This window comes from Varroa jacobsoni, unplaced genomic scaffold (genome assembly GCF_002532875.2).
Source record: "Varroa jacobsoni isolate VJ856 unplaced genomic scaffold, vjacob_1.0 scaffold_982, whole genome shotgun sequence".
NCBI classification, from domain to species: domain Eukaryota; kingdom Metazoa; phylum Arthropoda; class Arachnida; order Mesostigmata; family Varroidae; genus Varroa; species Varroa jacobsoni.
The window spans coordinates 9,927-29,057 of NW_019213884.1; the positions used below are offsets into that span (position 1 = coordinate 9,927).

General features: G+C 43.5%; 1 protein-coding gene and 1 long non-coding RNA gene across 2 annotated transcripts in view; one reads left to right on the forward strand and one right to left on the reverse strand.

Moving 5' to 3' along the window:
- shn (zinc finger protein schnurri) overlaps window positions 1-18,005 on the reverse strand; it is a 27,851-nt gene extending 9,846 nt beyond the window's left edge. The window contains exons 1-8 of the mRNA XM_022842309.2: window positions 16,785-18,005; window positions 15,888-16,367; window positions 15,406-15,776; window positions 13,934-14,153; window positions 13,141-13,683; window positions 8,349-8,707; window positions 7,126-7,394; window positions 5,478-5,661 (exon numbers count right to left, since the gene is read on the reverse strand). Coding sequence (XP_022698044.1) covers window positions 5,478-5,661; window positions 7,126-7,394; window positions 8,349-8,707; window positions 13,141-13,683; window positions 13,934-14,153; window positions 15,406-15,776; window positions 15,888-16,367; window positions 16,785-17,466 — 3,108 coding nt within the window. The 5' untranslated portion in view covers window positions 17,467-18,005. The remainder of the gene's footprint in view (window positions 1-5,477; window positions 5,662-7,125; window positions 7,395-8,348; window positions 8,708-13,140; window positions 13,684-13,933; window positions 14,154-15,405; window positions 15,777-15,887; window positions 16,368-16,784) is intronic.
- LOC111265539 (uncharacterized) lies at window positions 1,563-5,488 on the forward strand. The gene is made up of 2 exons (XR_002683511.1): window positions 1,563-2,074; window positions 4,380-5,488. It is a non-coding gene; the product is annotated as an uncharacterized LOC111265539 (long non-coding RNA).
- Window positions 18,006-19,131: the final 1,126 nt, after the last annotated feature.

Sequence of the window (19,131 nt, forward strand, 5' to 3'; positions counted from 1 at the left end):
GCGTAGAATAAAACGAACAACGATGTGTCGTGATACGCGCAAAAACAGACTTTCGGTGGCTGGTCGCGTCAATTAGAATTAGACAGGTTCATGCGGTGGACGCTATAACAGGAAGTCGGCCGTTTGTTATTGTACTAACGCAATTTTGCAGCAGTCTCGAGTTGGTGCGAGACAGGAAAAAACCATTCCCACCATGCTGCGTTGGCGGAGTGAGAACGAAAGGTCGATCGAACAATGACTTCGAACACTGAAGCGCATTTAACGCTAGCCAACAGAGCAAAAATCAATGCACTTGATTTCTCGAAATGTCTGCTTCCATCAGTTTGACGGCGTACTATACAGGCATGATATGGATGTAACGGTGAAGACCTCTATGTGCCGCCCGATACGACGAACACCGGAACGATTAGCAACACTGTTTAACCCTCGTATTTTACAAATTCTAACTGTTACAAAAAGCTCAGTCAAGCTCAATGCAAATTTCTTGACGTCATGAAGTTTCTTTGCCTCATACGTTGATTGAACCAAGTATCGTATCGTAAAACACATTTTATTTCAGATAGCGATTTTCGCAAACTGGGCTCATTTAAGACAATGACAGAATTGACGAAAGCAACGTAATCCCGTTCTTCGACATGCACTTGTTGCCAATATGGAACCTGTCATTGTTTCTAAGCGACCGTATTAGGAACTGAGTTTAAATGATAACAATATTTCAGAAATAAAACATAACTATAATGAAACGTTGCTACTGCGAGTTCCTTCGCACCGGTGAACTCTGGGCAAGTGGACGGCACCTAGGTAAACGATAAGGTCAACCCAGAAAAGCAGCTAAGTTGAACTGGATAAGGGCCTGCAACGGGCCAGAGAAACACACCTGTGTTGGGCACAAATTGATGAAAATTGAACAAGCCACTTGACACAAGTTAATAGCATTCCGATGTTACGGACAAAAAGAACAGCGTATAATCTCTGTATGGCTAAAATGCATACGACATATAAAAGTCCACAAAAACACATGATAAACAAATGAGTTATCTGTTTGTATTATGGAGACAAAAGTGTGTTTTGCCAAAAACAGTAATTTAAGAAAAGGATTTGCTCTCAATGCAGCTAACGATAGCACGGGAATCTGTTTTAAACTAATTGAACATTTTGATCTATCTCTACGAATAATTGTTCGATATCCTTTGTTGGGTATTAGGCTAATGTTTAATATAAAATAACGCAATGGTGACCTGTCGCTTGAAATACGATCGATTTTGACTATCGTACAAATTTAGCGTCTTTGCGCCACAGGTAAATGGCAGCCACTTCTGTCCATCGAAATTTAGTAAAGTGCCTCATGCCTATCGATTTATCTATTTGCTAATAGGCATAAACCGTTTATTGCGTCACGAGTCAGCTTGCACCAAAGCAAATTAAGCACCGTTTGGTCATTCCAACAAAAATCAAGCATTTTAAAACAACAAGATGCACCTAAATGACAACATACGATTGGTTAACGATAACGTATATAACGAACGTATATAAATATAAGAAAGACTTTTTTTTACCAGGCAAGGAGTACTCTGCAAATAGAACCAGTCCACATCAATGATAATCGAGTTGAATTTTTCGTTTCATTCAATATATGTACAGTGGCAATGAGAAACTCTTCTCAGCCAAAAAGCCCAGGAATCCTAACAGCAGTCGCTGGCAAATTATTAACTCGAGCCGTGAATTGATGCGATGTGTTTATTGACTCGTTAGAACCTAATTATATAAATATATATGGTGATGCTGTTCTTTTCATGGTATTGTACGTTGAAGTCGGCACTTGTTATGCGTTCGCTGGATGTGTGCAAAATACGTTGCCACTAGAGATGTCGACACGTTCATCCCGTTATCGGTATCTAGCGCAGAGTACATAGGCGCAGGTTGGTCTCGCAGGTCGCGGAAGCTCGAACGACGGTCGGTGACATGCCCAACAGGAACTGCTGGTACTTCCTACTCCACAGGTTCGTTTAAGCAACAGCCCAGGGTGCCAGTATAGTTTATTGCAAAACTTCGGCTGCGACGAAAGGAAAAGCAGGTAAAAAGCGAACTAGATAGGAGGCTTTGTTATCCTTTCGTTTCTAAACAGTCGACACGGCCGCTCGCTCGCTGTACCACCAGGAGACCGGCTAGACGGTCGTAGCAACGGCAATAAGTAGGTTAAGACGCTGGCCGATTGTTTTTTCTTGCATATGTAATGCCAAATTGTTGACGATTTTTTGATTGTTGATTGAATTGTTGACGACTGCAAATGAGCACGTACGAGCAGGTGTTGCTGCGGTGCTTAAAGAGCAAGCATTGATTATACATACGGCATTATATCAATGGTCTGTGGTCATTCGTTAGTGACTATAAACTGCGCGCTAATCCCGCAGCGTTAAAAACGAACGACGAAAAATGGCGCCGGACCGAAATGGCTGGTGAGAGGACCGAAAAGGAAGTTACATGGGGTGACTCATACTGTAGAGGCAGCGTTTACCTTATGTGCAGCTCAAACTAGCTATCACTGCTACTAGGAACGAAAGTCTAAGCTAGCCAGACTATCGCAGTGAGCTATTTCTTTAATAGATCCTCAGGGATTATTACTGAAAATAAATTAATGGCTGCGAACATCAAAAACAACAACTTGAACAAGGACATAAGCGTGATAACTTGATTATTGCACACTGGCGGGAAACAATCAAGAACGTCCAATATCAGACTAACTGAGGCATAGAAAAAGTTGTATCTTGTACTATTTTAAACCTAATCTCGGTAGGCTGGTCTAAATTAATTCAAGAAAAGTTTTTTACCATTTATACAGCTGTGTAATGGATGACATGGAATCTTTCGCCATTGTGTTATTGGGCACTAAAAGACGCCGACTTATTTTGGGCCTTCAACCTGTCTTTAACAGAAATAAAAGTAACTTGGATAGTTTATATAAGTCGCAGAGAAAATCTGATTGGAAACAAACGGAACTTGTAGAGTGGCAGACCACAAGCCGCGAATTGCGGAAAATGCTTGTTACAGAAGAATACAAACGATTCATGAGAAAACCGCGTTTTCGCCATTGCTGTTGGGTGACGTGTCTCTTATAATCTATAATATTGTCTCACCTTACTAACATTTATAAATTTATTACAGTTGACTTCAAAACTACAAAAGATGCGCCTGTTTTTTTAGTTGATTGGTTGCTTATTAGAGTTGCAACTTCTCAATAAAAAAAAGTTCTATAAGGACACTTTAAAGAAGCCCCAATGGCTACGCTGTAGCCGCAGTCGCTTCGTGTTCGGGTGCATGAAAGCCTCCTGTTATGCTCATTCAGCTGAACCATATTCTGATAAAGCAGCAGTGATAATCGAGTCTATCGTGACGTAAAGCCCGACGTAAAGACTCTGTTGTGTGTGCTTGTGCATATTATGAACTAACAAAATTTTCTATTAACGAGAGTACGGGCACGTTTCTCTAGCTTAGATAAAATAGACAATGCTACAAATGCTTCAGTAGCAGCTGAGCTGTTCCACGTTTAGCTTACTGACACGCACTGTGACAAATCTTATCTCCCTCTCAGCAAACTGCTATGGCAATCTGGACAACGCTCAACTCCAATAACCGCAATAGCAAGCGAACTAACTTCACGTATAAATACAAAAAATACTGGAACATCGGGGCACCGTTGAAGGCACTTTACTAAGCTACGCCAGACGGGGAGACGATCACTTGGTCAGAACTGCCAATAGCAGCGTGTCAGACATAAATCTATAATACATTCTGATTTACTCAACGAGTTCCTGTTGATTGGATAGATCGTTGTCATTACGGGCCATTTCCAATGAAAGACGATTGGTCGACCATGTTCGGCGGGCCTAGTTTCTTTATTGTCGAGAATTTGTACCATAGTTATGGATGCGTAGACCACGTTTTGTTAACTTTAAAGGTCAGGTCATTCTGTTTATCATATTGCCTCACGAAATGTCGTATAAGCATAGTATCGTGTCGAAATAATACCGGAAATTCTCTGGACTATGCATGCTAGCGTAAATGGCAATTAGAAAAAGCTGACGACGTCGTGCCTTGCCGCTACTGCTGCATTCCGTTGCTAGCCAACGCCATCAAGGCACGACTAGTGATGGTGGGCAGGTTGGGCTGCTGACTGCCAGCATGCGACGACACATCTCCTACCTTGCTTGCTTCCCAGCCAGCTTGTTCTGTTTTGTCTTGTGTTGGCCTGTGTCGGTCAGACACGAGGCTAGCGGACCTGCTGTCATGTCAGCATTGCCGTTATCTACGATTCTCCAGCATTCGTTGACTTCCTCTCCTTTCTCTAGTGTGTCGTTTCGCTCGGTCTACCGATTTTGCAGACGGACCTCCATACTCTGTTTCTGCTCATCTCGTCCACCATTATTCGTCTGTCTATTGCGCTCAACTTACGCTGGAACGGAGGCTGTGGTTCTGAGGACGCAGGGCAAACAAAAGAACGAAGACAGGGTACGGATGCCAGCAGCCGCGACCAATGCTATAGCTAGATGCGATAGACCAGTGATCGCATCGAATGGCTGTGGTGACGGCTAGACACGGCGACGGATACTACGACGATAGTAATGCTCAGCCGAAAGCAAAGAATCAGCAAGCCGTGTTTGCAGTGAGCTTTTTGCTGTCTAGCTTAGGTTAAGTCATTCAGCGCTACTTTCTAATAGGCCTTAGCAGGGAAATTTACATGCAAAGAACGAAGCCTTCTTTGTTTTACATCTACCTGTCTTAAAGAGAATATATATATATATATATATATATATATAATAGAAGGTAAATAGAAAGATCTTGGTTTCCATATCCAGTTGTAAACATCTAACTAGCCAAGATGAGCTTAATAGAACGGCACTAACTGACAGATTATTTCAATATAAGATAGCATAACATGAACTTTTGCATGATGAAAAATAAAATATATCTAAGAACACTAGTAATAATTCCATTGATTACTTTACATATTGACGTAATGACAAGTTTTGCGAAAGCTTTTTAAATGTTGACTGACCCATTATCAATTGGCACGCAACTGTCTATTAGGGATTAATGTCGCCGTGATCCTTTGGCACGACTGTCTTTACTTCTAGTCGGACCAAAAAAATCAGTTACTTTAAAATCAATTGATAGGGTTAATTAATTATGCCGTAGACAGGCGACAGCTCTCCGCGCGTGGGCGCATGTCTAGTTATAATTCAATCATATTATATATGTTATATATATATATATATGATAATACAACAATGCACTCAGAAATCAAATAAAACCAAAGAGAAGCACCATTTTCAAATTACTCAAGTGGATGATAAGCACATGATCGCGGTAGTTTAATGCCCCAGAGGCTTACATATTTGAAAATTGTATGAATTACTGTAACGTTAATTTTCGCTGTTGGTGGAAATACGGCTCGTTAACTGGACTTTGAATAAACATACTTGTTTGGCGAGTTGGTCGTGGTCAATATGTGAATCATCGATGTGCGTGGGTACAGGTACGATTCCTAGTTCCACACACTTTTTCTGGTGCGCTTTGGACTTCATGTGCTTCGTTAGATTGCCCTTGGTCTTGAAGGCAAACTCGCAGTGAGCGCAGAAGTAAGGCCGAAGATCGGTGTGTGTCCTAGTGCCAGGATACAAAAATGACAGAAACAGGTCGGGATAATCAACTGTTTAACCCAGAAGACGTCATAGATGCGTTCGTGTTGTAGAACGGCTTCATATCAATTAATAACAACACACGTACACCTGGCTGATGTTCGTAGTAAAGTTAACAACAAAAATTTACAAGGGCACCATCCAGTTTGTAGTTGAATCACGTAATGGAACACATTGGTATTTTTTTTTTTTTTTTCACGATTTGTGATAGCATCCACATTATACGGGCAGACACGAACACGAATATAGCGGACACGTCATTACCGATAGGAGGGCCGACGTTTTAGACGCAATATGAATATGGTATCAATATCTGGGTTCTCAACGGAGGTTTCTCTTTGAAAAATAAATGAGAGTGGTGTTGTTTGCCAGGAAATGGTCACAGCAGAAAATATATACGTGGCATTATTTTCTGTTCTATCTTACGTGAGGGATGGCGCGCCAAAGCGAGTACACAAACAGATCTTTCGCTCAGTCAAAGGTTTGAGTTTAAAGTGATGCGATTTACTGAACTTAACTGATCTGCCTGAACGCGAATTTTAGTGTCAATTTCTGACTGTGTTAGAATTTTTCATTTAAGCTGCCTATATTCTAGATAGTGTTTTAATTCGAAATCTCTGTTCATTAGCCTGGTTCGGCAAGCGAATGGCTGAATCGGGCATCAATTCGATAACAACGCATCACGAAATGCTCAACAAGTTACAGAAGCTCCAAAACGAAAACGATGCTGAATCTGCATCGCGGGTTCTCGTCTTGTTTATGTCAACAACAGCTTGGAAAGGGACGATTAGTGGAAAGGGCACCAGCATAAGCTAAGCGCGGCATATACAGACAAGATCATATATCGAACAAAAGCTCACCACGGATCAAGTGGAATCAGATAAATGGTTTAAGAATTCTACATTCTTACAACGGTTATATAGCAAGGGGGGCCTCAATGTTTTGAAAGGTACAATATTCCAGAGGTTGTATTCTCTCTGCAGAACCGGGATAACTACCTTCTAGATCAGACACGATCTTAACTTCTGCAGCTAAATGTACCATCGAACTCTGTTGACCTTGCCGAGGCACGAAATCTATGCATAGATTGGTAGATCGTTTCAAACACCGATTGTTTTGCGTTTTTTTTTCAGGTGGTTCAATTATTATGGGGTATACACAAAAAATCCCCAGATAAGCGTCAGGGACGTCTATCTAGTGATTTTATTGATACGATGTTTTGAGTTCATCCTTCGATAGGCAACGTTTATTCAGTATTCTGAAGCTTTGATCTCACACCAGATCCTCAACAGATCAACCTACTGCCTATTTCAACTGAATATAAACGCCGCAAATGTCAGTACGTACATACATTCGCAAACGGAATATTCGTCGTTGAGAAGTAGATCATATGTGAAATTCACTTTCACGTATCTTTTTTGTTGCTTACCGTATGTGCTTCTTTAACATTGAGGGTTTCTTGCAGCGAATGCCGCACTCTTCGCAAACGTATTTTCCTCTACCGCGGCCTCTCACATACGTGTAGTCCTCATTCGATTTGTAGCCTCCTTCACAAATTTTGACCCGTTTTGGCCTGGCGTATTCGTGGGCCATCGATCGTGGCCACTCCTCGTCCTGGCTAATCTCCTCTACAGCTGACTCATCCGTGACTATTGACGAAGAATCTAGCTCTGATCCTGGCTCCGTAACTGTCGATTGCTAAATGTTGATTGATAATGCAGGCCAAATTTATTAAGATCATGACAATTTTATACATGTCTTCTGTTTGATTCTTTCACCAGTTAAAGCTAGAACGCAGCCCTGTTAAACCTATCCCCGTGGCTATGATTATAAACTTACTTCTAAATTTAACCCTATACATAGAAATAAGCGATGTCTAATGACCTTTTTAAGTTACTCACACATTACTACGCCTTATGTGTTACATGGCTGCTTTAATTATACAATTTTTAAAAAGCGAACGTGTTCAACAGTCAGGGTCATCATTCCTGGCGTCCATGTTTCATCTAATGACGCACGTATGGCAAACCTCTCCCCGTTCTACCCTACTATTTTTCAGTTTACTGTGCAATTAGTATACATTGCTGACTCCGGATAAACTTTTATGAACTCAGGATTTTCAAAAGGTTGTTTTTCAGCGTCATCAGTCTTCACCACTGAAAGCAGCTCGATGTGTACGTTATATATGATGCGGTATATAATAATCTGTTTGTAGATCCGTCGTACCCCATTAACCTGTCTGACGTACCGTTATCCATTCGACCACGTGCCATTGTCGTGACGGCTATTACTATTACCAGCGGCACCATAATCATCACCCCGAAACAACAGCTAGTAACGCCCAGTAACTTGCTCGTCGCTTCTATAACTATTCAAGTTACTACTGAACTAGTCTAGAGTACACGGATGATGGCTAGCTGCTACTTGTTGTCACTGTGGCGGTAATGAATCAGAGCAGCCAACGAACTCGTCGAATGTGACGGTACGCGCTGCTGCTAGTAATGGCTATTGTCGCTGTCGTCCACTAGTGGTGATGCTGATGAAGAGAATGAAGGAGAACAACGTAGAGAACGAAGAAGAAAGGGGAGGCTGGGTTCTACGTGAGTCTTAACCGATGCTAGCGATGCAGATAAGGATGATATTTTGTTTTACCTTTCTTGAGGGCGGCAAGCTGTCGAAATCGTCCTTGATCGAGGAGTAGTCCGAGGTGATGGAGTGCTTCTTGGTCGCCATTTTGGCGAGCCAGTACGACGAGTGCGTCATGTGCAGTGGCGCCGTGCTGGCCATGCCAGCGCTGGAGCGTTGACACGCTGCTGCAACTGCCTGGCAAGCGGCACTATCATTAGCATTGGTACTAGCAGCTTGTTGGTGCTGCTGCTGGAATAAGGAAGTGTGCATAAGGGGTGCATGCAATGCAGGTGCACGTGGGGCCAGCGTATAGATCGGCCGCAGTTGATCATGCCGCCACTGGCGGTGGTCCGTGCAGGCCAACAGTCCGATTGGTTCGACACCTGTAATTAATTACAATTGAAACCGATGCACCCATAAGCAACGAGAGTCGGAAGGCGTCATAGGGTGAATGAATCGTAAAAGTCCATAAAATATGGCTTTCCACATAGTTATATACTGACACTTATCAAGAGCGAGATGAACTTTAAATCGTATCCAATAACGTCAACTATTACGCGTTCGTTTCTTTCTGCTACTCTACGATATAGTGGATCCGTTTTGCGGTGCATCGATTGCCAGCAGCGTCCATTCACATTTTATAGGTAAAAACCTGTCTCATAATATTAATCGTCCACTGACGTCAGTAACATGCAAAATTAAATCAAAACAACAGCTATCTAAATGTATTCAACCAGACGGTCGTTCCCTTCCGCGTGCTTCTAGCGCACGTGCGCGTATACACACACATAAAAACGTTTGTTAGAATGATCCTGCATTTTGACGGTCATCTTAGCGATTCGTTATGATAAATAGTCTGTAGCGGCGACGGCGATTACGATGATCGTAAACGAGAAAACGTTTGGTTTGAATGACGTCAGAACGGTACACCACCATACCCGAATAGCGACGACGACGACGACGACGACGACGACTACGACGACGACGACGACGACGACGACGACGACATACGGTCTCTTTCTGTACGAGAAGCACCCCTAAGGCAATTGCATTAGCTGGCGTTGGCTGCTACGACTAAAAAATAACATCAAGTAGCCGTATCGCGTCGCTCGGTGCCGCCCAGGCGATGATGCTACTTTTTTCTTTCTTTTTTTGCATCTTTATCGTAAACACGTATATAAAATATGTACAAATCTTGTAGTGTACGACTTTTATAGAAGGAGTAAACGTCTAGCGCACGAGATTCGTTGATTTTGCATCATCAACTTTTTTACTTAAAGTAACAGTTGCGCACAAATGAAGGTGTATATCCGTAGAGTGAGATTTATTAGCGATTTTATGGGTATACTTTCACTGCAATGACCGATTTGGTACTACGAGCGAGTCGAGTGTGAAAATTCACTAGTTTGCTAGCGCGCGAGCAGTAACGAGGTCGACTATCAGACTCTGCGCCCGTCACATGCACGTGCAGACGATTACATGCTTCTTTACTTGCTTGTTTGTCTCTCTAGTCTTCTTATATTGTGCTAGATTGCTAGCGCTTAAGGCAACATAACGCCAATGGTGGCGCCTCCGTCTAGAAATTAGTTTGCTCACTTTGTTAGTCAAGTTACACCGCTGGCCACGGTGATGGGCTATTCTAACGCTTATTTACCTTTGATGCCCTACGTTGCTCTCTGTTGACTGGATTTGTTGATTTATTTTTGTGCGCGTGACGTCATAATCGCTTTCCCTCGATTTTTGGCCGTAACGCTCGGATTTTTTTCTACCTCCTTATTCTAGTGCACGTATAGTATACAGCTTTTCCTTTTAATTTGTTTTCGATAAATGCGTGTACATGTAGAGCTTGATGTGATTAGGCGTGGGGTCACTGATGGCATTTAGCTATCACAAGTTGGAAATCAAGTCTGAGGCGCGCCTTTTGCCGTTTACAATCAATAGCATTTGCACATCATATACCAACATCACTGTCGGCATCCGTCATCGTTTGTGGCTGTTATCGGACCGACCTCTCGGCGTCAGCGACGTTTTCGTTCACCGCATTTTTTGAAAGTGCCAAGTGAAAGCAGACATAATCCTGATCATCTATTTATCTATACCAGTGGAAACAAAGCCACAGATATACGCTGTATGAAGGGCGTGTCATCGTTGTCGTTGCGAAAAACAAACAGCACGACGACGACGACGACGGCGGCGGCGACGACGAAGAGCCGCTTAGCAAAGTGGTGCAACGCCGAAGGTAACCAGGGCTGGTGTTGACTCCAGCATTCACGGTCAAACGGACGGCGGGGAGGAGTGATTGGCTAGTCGGAAGAAGAACGAATGAACGCACGCGCACATATGCTGGCGTTTGTACCCTTCCGATGATAGTGACGACGGGGGGCTGTTACAGTGCTGCTATAGCAGCTATTACGGCTGCTTCGGAAACTCTTTCGAGAATGTCTCTGAGAAAGCTAGACTGGCTGCCAGGATGAGACGACATTGTCGTTGGTTTAGGGCTCACAGTTTCCTGCTTCCTTCTTGAGGGCTTAAAGCCTAGCCACTTCCTCAGACAGTCAGTCAGTCAGTCAGTCAGTCAGTCAGCTAATTGACGACTGTTGCTTGATCATTCATTCGCTCTTCGGCTGATGCACCCCAACGTGCGATCATCTTGAGTACGATCCATGTAAAGTGTGTGCCCTGCTTTGTGTGTGTGTGTGTGTGTGAATATATACTGTTATACTGCTTCTTGTTTTTCACAGTCACCACCACGGCCATTCCTGTTGACCGTTTTTTATTATCGCTCTTTAATTTGTTTCGCTGCTGTTACTGTTGCTGTCGGCATCGGTCGACTAAGATTGAGATCAGCATCCGCAAGAAAAGAAAAAATAAGACAAGTCTTCCTTAGAAGGAGCGTCAGTTGACGTCACGAGATGCGGAGGGTTGCGTACGTTTTTGTACAATCGCTGCTGCAAATTCGCTAATTATAATCGCGTGATGATTTTTCTAGCCAGATGCACTTATTATTCTTGTATATTAAAGAAGTCAACAAAAAGGGAAAAGGTATGAACCTGTCGTTGCCATTACTCTTTGTTGCTGGCAACAACCATCAAGAAACGACAACAGATCTCTATAGGAATATACGATGCAAATCATACAGTGGACGTCACAGGAATTGGGAAAGCGGTCGGTAAGCCGTATTCTCGCGTGAAAAGAATTCACTAGAAAGGGAGATGCACAGTAATTATAATGATACAAATCGTTGTTATTATTATTGATAGTTAGTATATGAAGATATCTGTGCACGCGCGCCACATTTATGCGAATGATGACAAATAGTGCTCTAAGTATATACGTGAAGAGGCACTCGGCTTGAGCAGCTCCAAACGCACGTCATTGTATAAGACGTGGTGGTATTGAATGTATGTTTTACGAATGCATGTAGACATATGTATATACATTGGCTTGTCAAGAGAAGCCTGAACCGTTTTTTAGTCGCGGGTCCTTTGCCCTAACTAATTTTTATATCTCTCGATTGACACTAAATTAACACGATTGCAGAAGAAACAGACGATACTCTAACGACGCAAGATCCAAACTGTACGACGAATGCATCAAAATTAAATTCCGAAGCGATTAAGTTCCGTCTCAAAGATGTATGTGGCCTGGGATTGCCTCTTCTGTTCGATTTCCTCGATGATCCGTTGTACCCTACCTAGCTGATAATAGTAGAAAGGCTAATCAATCGCCTTGATAAGCGGCAGCAACTCGTCATGCACGATTCTTTTCGCCTGGCATCATCTAGTTTGACGTCGCTCTGGACTTCGTCACGAATTGTGAATCAGTAGTTTTTTAGTTACACATTACTGTTGTGTGTGATCGACTCGTTATCAGCCGTCATCAATCCTCGTATAGCTTGATTTCATTGTGTCTCTGTAGAGTTCCGCAGATGGCAATACGATCGAGTAAATTGTTTTGCGTTCGCTCGTGTGCCAATAAAAACTGTCTGGTAGTAAGCGTTCAGTTCCTTGGCGAAGCCATGTCTACTTACGCATCGGCCTTATTCAGCCTTTACACCAACCTTCCTTGTAATTGGTCGAGCAGTACGAGGAGCATCATTCACATCGAAATTTCCATGACAAACGCATATTTTGATCCGTTTTCTCTCATTTTGACGTAAACGAGTCATTTCTTGGGGGCGTGGCCCAGCATATGTGCCTTCTTTGTAATGAAATTCTAGAATACAGTGAACGTTTTCAGAAATCTCTATAACTAATACTTAAACCTAAATCTAGACAAACCTGTTGAAGCCGTAGTGTTGTACTTTACACAGGCACATCCACTACGGCTAAATGTCAGCTTTTAAATCATACCAATGCCGAAACGATGCGACCCATATCGCCTGCGATTTCAAAGTCATCTAGCTAGAAAAACGGTCAATACTTTTCCGACAGTACAACGGATATGTTCGTCTCGTATGTCGTATGTCGTCTTCTTTCGTGTGGTCCCGTTTCATTGCCTACATCTTCGATGCATTTAGTAAGAAAGTAGCTCAACGAGCCTTCCCAATTGTTCGGGGCAAATGAGTTCGGAAGGCAGCTGCGGTAGTTGTGTGTAATGGTGCTTTAATGCTGGAAAACATTGAGGTACGCAGCTTTTTTTTTCTAAGTGTATTAAACAGTGTATTATAAACCGATAGATAGATAAGTAATGCCGGGCAGTGAGTGACTACTACGTGTATTATCACGAGGTACGATATATGGGTCTAAGCTAATATGGATAGGCAAAGATAAAATATGATTAGTTATGAAAAGTTACCTTTTGTGTTCGTACCTACCTAATTTGAGCTCGTCCGTGAACGGACACATGACCCAATTGGAGTACATTGATAAGCGGGGATCCGTTTCCTGCAGCACAAACATAGGCTGAGGTCGGTAAATGCAGCAATAAGTCGAGCGTGTGGACACCTTCAGGCCAAGGGTTGTGTAAGCATGACCATCGATGAACATCTGGCGGAACGCCTTTTGCGGTCTGGGTGTGTCCGGACTGATTAGGTTTGAGCCAATCAGGACGCTCGGCCGCGCGGGAAGCTCAAGACTCGTCGGACGTACAGGCTTAATTACAGCTGGTGCACACGAAAACGTGCATGGAGTAAACATCACCGACAGGTCTGAGCGGCGCGTCGTTGTAAACGTCGTGGTGACAATAGATCGGCTCACGGTGGGCGGCGTAGAGGTTAAAGTCGGGGATTCCTCTGATGCGGACGTGGCTGTTGCGCTTGTGGTTGTTATTGATGCTGTTGTTGGCAGCGTTGTAACCGAAACCAGGTCTGCTACTGGAGTGATGATCCTTGAGGACCCATCAGTTACTGCCGACGGCGCTGCCGAGCAAAACGAAAGAAGTAAGCACTAGACAGGCAACGACACTTGCATACTTGGTAATGACTCTTATTGAAGCTCTAAGTACTAAAACGACGACTAATAATAGAGATATAAGTTGATGGCCTGCCGTTATGGCAAAACGAGGGTTGCCTGTTACTTATGTGATTTGTGTGTACAGGTTTCGCAAGCTGCAACTGGAGAGAGCCTATAAACGTATCACATCGATTGCTCGACTGATAGATGGCTTACCGTTCCGCTTGGTGTCGCTAGTTTCGTGGGGTTCGGGACTAGCTGGAGTTGTAACGATAACAGGTACTGAGAATTGGGTTGAGCTCTGTGACGACCCTCCCACACTTGACGTTGATTTATCTAATAGCGGGAACGCAGCGGCTGGATCCGTCGAGTGTATATACGCAGGTTCTGAGAACTTGCGCTTTTTCAATGGTGTAACGTCCGACCTCTTAATCACCTGCCCAGTGATTAAGGTTATTAAGTTACTACTACGCAATATAATAATAAATCGCTACATTGTACGCCGACCATTCTCAAGTTCAACCATATGCTGAAGCGATTACGAGACTGAGAATAAAAAAATATTACTGAGCTATGCGTATAGCAGAACCTGAAATCGATTTGATTGATTATAATCTATATTTGATAAAGTGCAATGCTTTTTGCGTGTAAGACATGCACTACAAACACTACTTTAAGTAACCTTTGCAGAGTCTTATCTAGCTATTTGTTATAAAATTAAAACCTAATCCTTATGCGTACATTTATACTAGAATAACAAAAGCTCTATTTTATTGAATCTTTCCTACCTAATCGGCTTGTCTTTTAGATTTGTTTTTATACCCGATGGAATTGTAGTAAATGATTGTTATCCGAGTCCCTTTTGATAAAAATAAGTCATGGAAGAGGTTGCATGCTTTCCTAGAAAACATCGTCAAGTACTAATTTGTGCTCTATCCTCAGTCATGTTAGGTTCCGCAGCTGTCGTAGTTCTTTGAGCTCCCTAAAAATGTCATAAACGAGACTGGCATAATATTGTTTTACTCGCAATTGTTTGTCTTGGCCTGACAAACTTGTTTGGATTCTCTGTCGCATTGTCTAGTTCGACATTACGGAAATCAACTACCCTAAGGAGACTTAACATCGCAACTATACGAGTCGAAGGTCCTCAGGTCAGCCGGTGCTTTGTGCACAGCCGTATATAGCGAATACCATGTTAATGTTGTTCAAATGTCCATATATCTTAACTATGCTCTTAAAGACGCGCTGAATTCGAATTGGGACAAGCGAAACCTGCGGATAATATCTAGCGTCCGATTTATTTGCATCTAGTAATATTTGAGACTTGTTTTTCAAAGCAATTAGTTCAGTGGTTTCATAAGTAAAAATAGATAATTACGCCTTACACACAGTTTACTCCCATAGGATGTGGGTTATTTACTAATAAAGACACTTGAATTCCTAATGAACACCAGTGAAAGAGATCCAACTGTATATCGGTGGACGCAGAACAAACTCCCTCAACATCTGAGTGTGCAATTGACAAAGGTTGGTGGTTCTGCATTGTGAATTTGTGGGGCATTCGAATTTATATCAAAAAGTCATTACGCATCCGAGAACTTATGTAAGAAGTCTAATAAAAATGCACGTTTCAGTTCTGATAAATGGAGAAATTCGCTGAAAATGAACACAAATATGCATGAACGTACCGAAACGTGACGCTCTTCTATATGGTCTTCGGGCCATTCACTAACAGCCGATGCCGTCGAGGTGGTGTTGGTGGGGCATGCCTGGGAAGGCGCTGCACTCGCTGCAATGCCACCTGAGCAATTCGGATAAAGGTGTAGTAGTTCCTGAGTAGTGAAACTGGCACGACACGTCGGACACGGGAAGCTCTCAGACGTATCGGCTGTCGCCGGCGGCGGAAAGGGAACCCTAGACTTGAGTAGGAGATCTTTGATGATACTTCCGCTACTGCTGCCGTCGGGGTTCGATTCTCGCCATTCGCGCGGTTCTCTATGCTCTCGTGGCCACATGGGCACTTCGACGCTAGATATACGTCGTGGATTAGAGCTGCCACCTTTTGAGTAAGGAGTTCCGTATAGATAAAGTTAAAGAACAAAATATAATTTTATTTTCTTAGAACCTGTATCAAAAACAAAAATAAAATACACTCTACGCCCATTCTTACCTGCAAGAAGTGCCGTTTGGAATTTAGATCGACCCAAATCGAAGGAACTGAATCTTCGTGTAGAAGCTTTAGAATCCCTCGAGATCTTTCTGTAGAGTGGATCGGTCTCCACAATTGCAGCGTTCTGCGAGATAATCTTCGTGATGTGCTCCTCTAGGTCTTTGAGGCTGAGCTGCAAGCTTTTCCTGGGCGACATTCTTCTCGGTGACTCTCTTTCCTTGTCCTTCTCCTTCTGGCGTTCAATCAGTCCGTGGATTTCTGTGGCGATGGTGCCGTAGATTGTCGACGGCTTCGAGACATCTATTTCACTCAGATCCTCTCTTCTTTCACGAACGTCGCCTGGATCATATGGAGTTGAGGAAGAACTGACGACGGAGCATATAACGCTCCCGTCATTAGAGATCACTTTATTGTATTGTGAAAGGTCAATCGTTACCGAGAAGGTCGTCGCTGCTTCTGCGTTGCGTCCGTCCTGGGACCCTATAATGATTTATCCAATCGTATGTTTATCCATCCGTTTTTGTACTGCGTTCGCTTCAGTCGAATACGATGGTTTCAACATGAACATAGAATTCAAACTCTCCGTGACACCTACCTGATATAAACATTTTTCGCAATTTGATCGATACTTTAATCTAAGGTACTGAACGTGCTGCACCCTTTGGAAAACTACCACTATTATTATGGTCAGAGAAACTTGTTTCGGTCCTTTTCTAACGGCGTAAACATTCACAGTAGTCATTTTATTAACTGAGCTGAAAGCTGTATGTATAGCTTTTCAGGATATTCTCAGTTCATAGGGAAAATGTATATATGCAAAATCTATTTTGAATACAAATCATGCTAGATTATCTATGTATATAATTCAATATGGGCCAGATGCCTGAAGATACCGACCTACACTTAACCGGCGTTGATTGGGGTTTATGTTAAGGTGGTTGGTGTATCCGTTGTAATTGGCGAGGTTATTCTCTTGTATCACGAGTAGTGGATCGGTGTGCATCACGGACATCTTTCTGCGTCCCGCCGCCGCCGCCGTCGTCGAAAGTCCTTGACGTGACGATATACCCATGAGGGAGGCGGATGGCGAAAAGCCGTCTGTGGTGCCACCGTTCATAAAAAGCTGGGCACCTGCCTCTTGAAGGTCCGGCGAACCCAGTCGAGTCTGGGGTTGTAGATTAAATGTGACATGGTGTGTCGGAGCCATTGCTAACGCTGTGGTTAATTGTGGTGATTGATGTTGGTCTTGTTGTTGCTGTAATGTCGGAGGTGATGATTCGGCCTGTTGAACTTGTTGCGGCTGCTGAAGCGAGGTGGACATTCCCGTAGGAGGATCATTCTGATGTTGCAACCTTGTAAGGCCCTGACCCTGCTGTTCTTGCAGCTGCTGCTGCTGCTGTTGATGTGCGTTGAGCTGAATCAATGGCTTGTAGTAACCGTTACTCGATCTATTGCTTTTAGTATTAATAGTGCAGTTGCTGTTGTTATTGTTGTTGTTGAAGGTGTTATTTAGGGGATGTACGTGCATCGAAAGGTCTGTGCCAGCGACCGTCACGAGCTTCAAGGGAGAGGCAGCCATTGCGCTCTAGCCGTCAATTGTGATTACATTGTCGCGCTGGAATAATACAAGTGACAGCCACTATAGAAAAACTACCGAGACAAGGTTGTAAATAGAATCAATCAGCTGTTCATTTGTGTGTGATATATTCAATGGCTCACTGTGTGTGCGATTCCTAAACACTCGATATCTTATATAGACTCTTCGCTAAATACACGCAGCACGTCGGTGATACGTGCGAATGATTCGTTATGAAGCAATATTTACAGTTTAGGTAAAAAAAGACAGAGCAATTTTACAGAGCCTGCACCGCGCTATGGCAAAAGCGAACCTCGTCGTCGACCTTAACAGATCAATGGATCGTCTAAATTATCAGTCGCAACATAAAGATTTATCATTAGAAAAGTATCCTACATGGATATATCCATTGTCAGTAGCTTCATTTTTATGCATCGGACTCGCATATTGAATATAATATTTTAACGCATATCTATTTTCGGCTACCCTGCAAGCACTACATCGCTAGACTACTTCACTTAGTCTGAGAAATCCATAGAGTTAAGCAGCAGGTGGTCGTCTCAAACACGAGTTTCTCAACAGTAAAGCTGAAGCATGAGACGCGTGCAAAGGTTGTTGTGCGAGTGGCCTGTCAAGTCTGCCAGCTCAGTGCACCGCTCGACCGTGTACAATACCGCATAGCTTGTCGGCGTCAGCTTCTTTTACATTTTAGTAGCTGGTTTCGTGCTCGCCAGCAACGAGTTATGGAGCGCCTTACATCCAAATATTCATGCCTTACTTCGACTCCATGGCTTTCCTGTCTCCCCATTTCCCGCCTCCCATTTTTAAGTTTGTTCACGCTCTTTCCATCTCTTACCCCAAGTTCTCTCTCTTCATCTTTCTCTCAGGGTTCCAGTTCAGCACGGATTTGATCTTCGGCTTTCTCCTCATCTGCCTTGCCCCATAATGCCTTAAATTTTCCCAGTTCCTATTCCGATTTCCATCATCCTTTGAGTTCCCTCATTTTGCTTCCGAATATACACCCCCATAGTCCTTGCCTCTCGTTCGCCGGATCCCTGAATCGTTCCTTCTCTTCCCTTTCGCTTTCTCTGTCCCGGTCCCACTTCCTTCGTCTAACGCCAGCGGCCTGTCGTCACCGCCGTTCGGCACTCTTAGTCTCTGCCGGTATACGCTGTGCAGCACCGGCTACAGTCGGGCGCACGCAACGAGCAGTTAGCGCGGCAGTGCGGTGGAAGTGGAAGTGGAGGCAGGATCAGTCTGCAGCGCGTGGCAGGGCACCGTCTTGCTTCGGATCTCATCGGTTGTGGCCAGTACCAACGATATGGGTATTACTGCTCACATCCGCTTACGGTTAGTCCCTTTTCCTGATAGTCTCAGCATAGCTCTTTTTCAATGTCGTTTGCGGTGTGCTCTGCCCCCAACTAGTCGTAGCTCCCTCAAGCACTACAGTCCGAGAGTTTCAGTAATATTGAGAAATGGTAGAAACGTAGGGAAGGCACGATGGAGACGAGAAACGGTGATCTCACTTTCCCGGGATTCGATGGAAAAACTAGTGCTCTACGGCGGCATGGAAGCGACTGTATCCCCAACTTTGTATCGTTCCCTCATTCATTTCCCTCGGATTTTTCCCTTTCCCGCTTCAGCTAAACTAAAAATATCCTTCGGCCC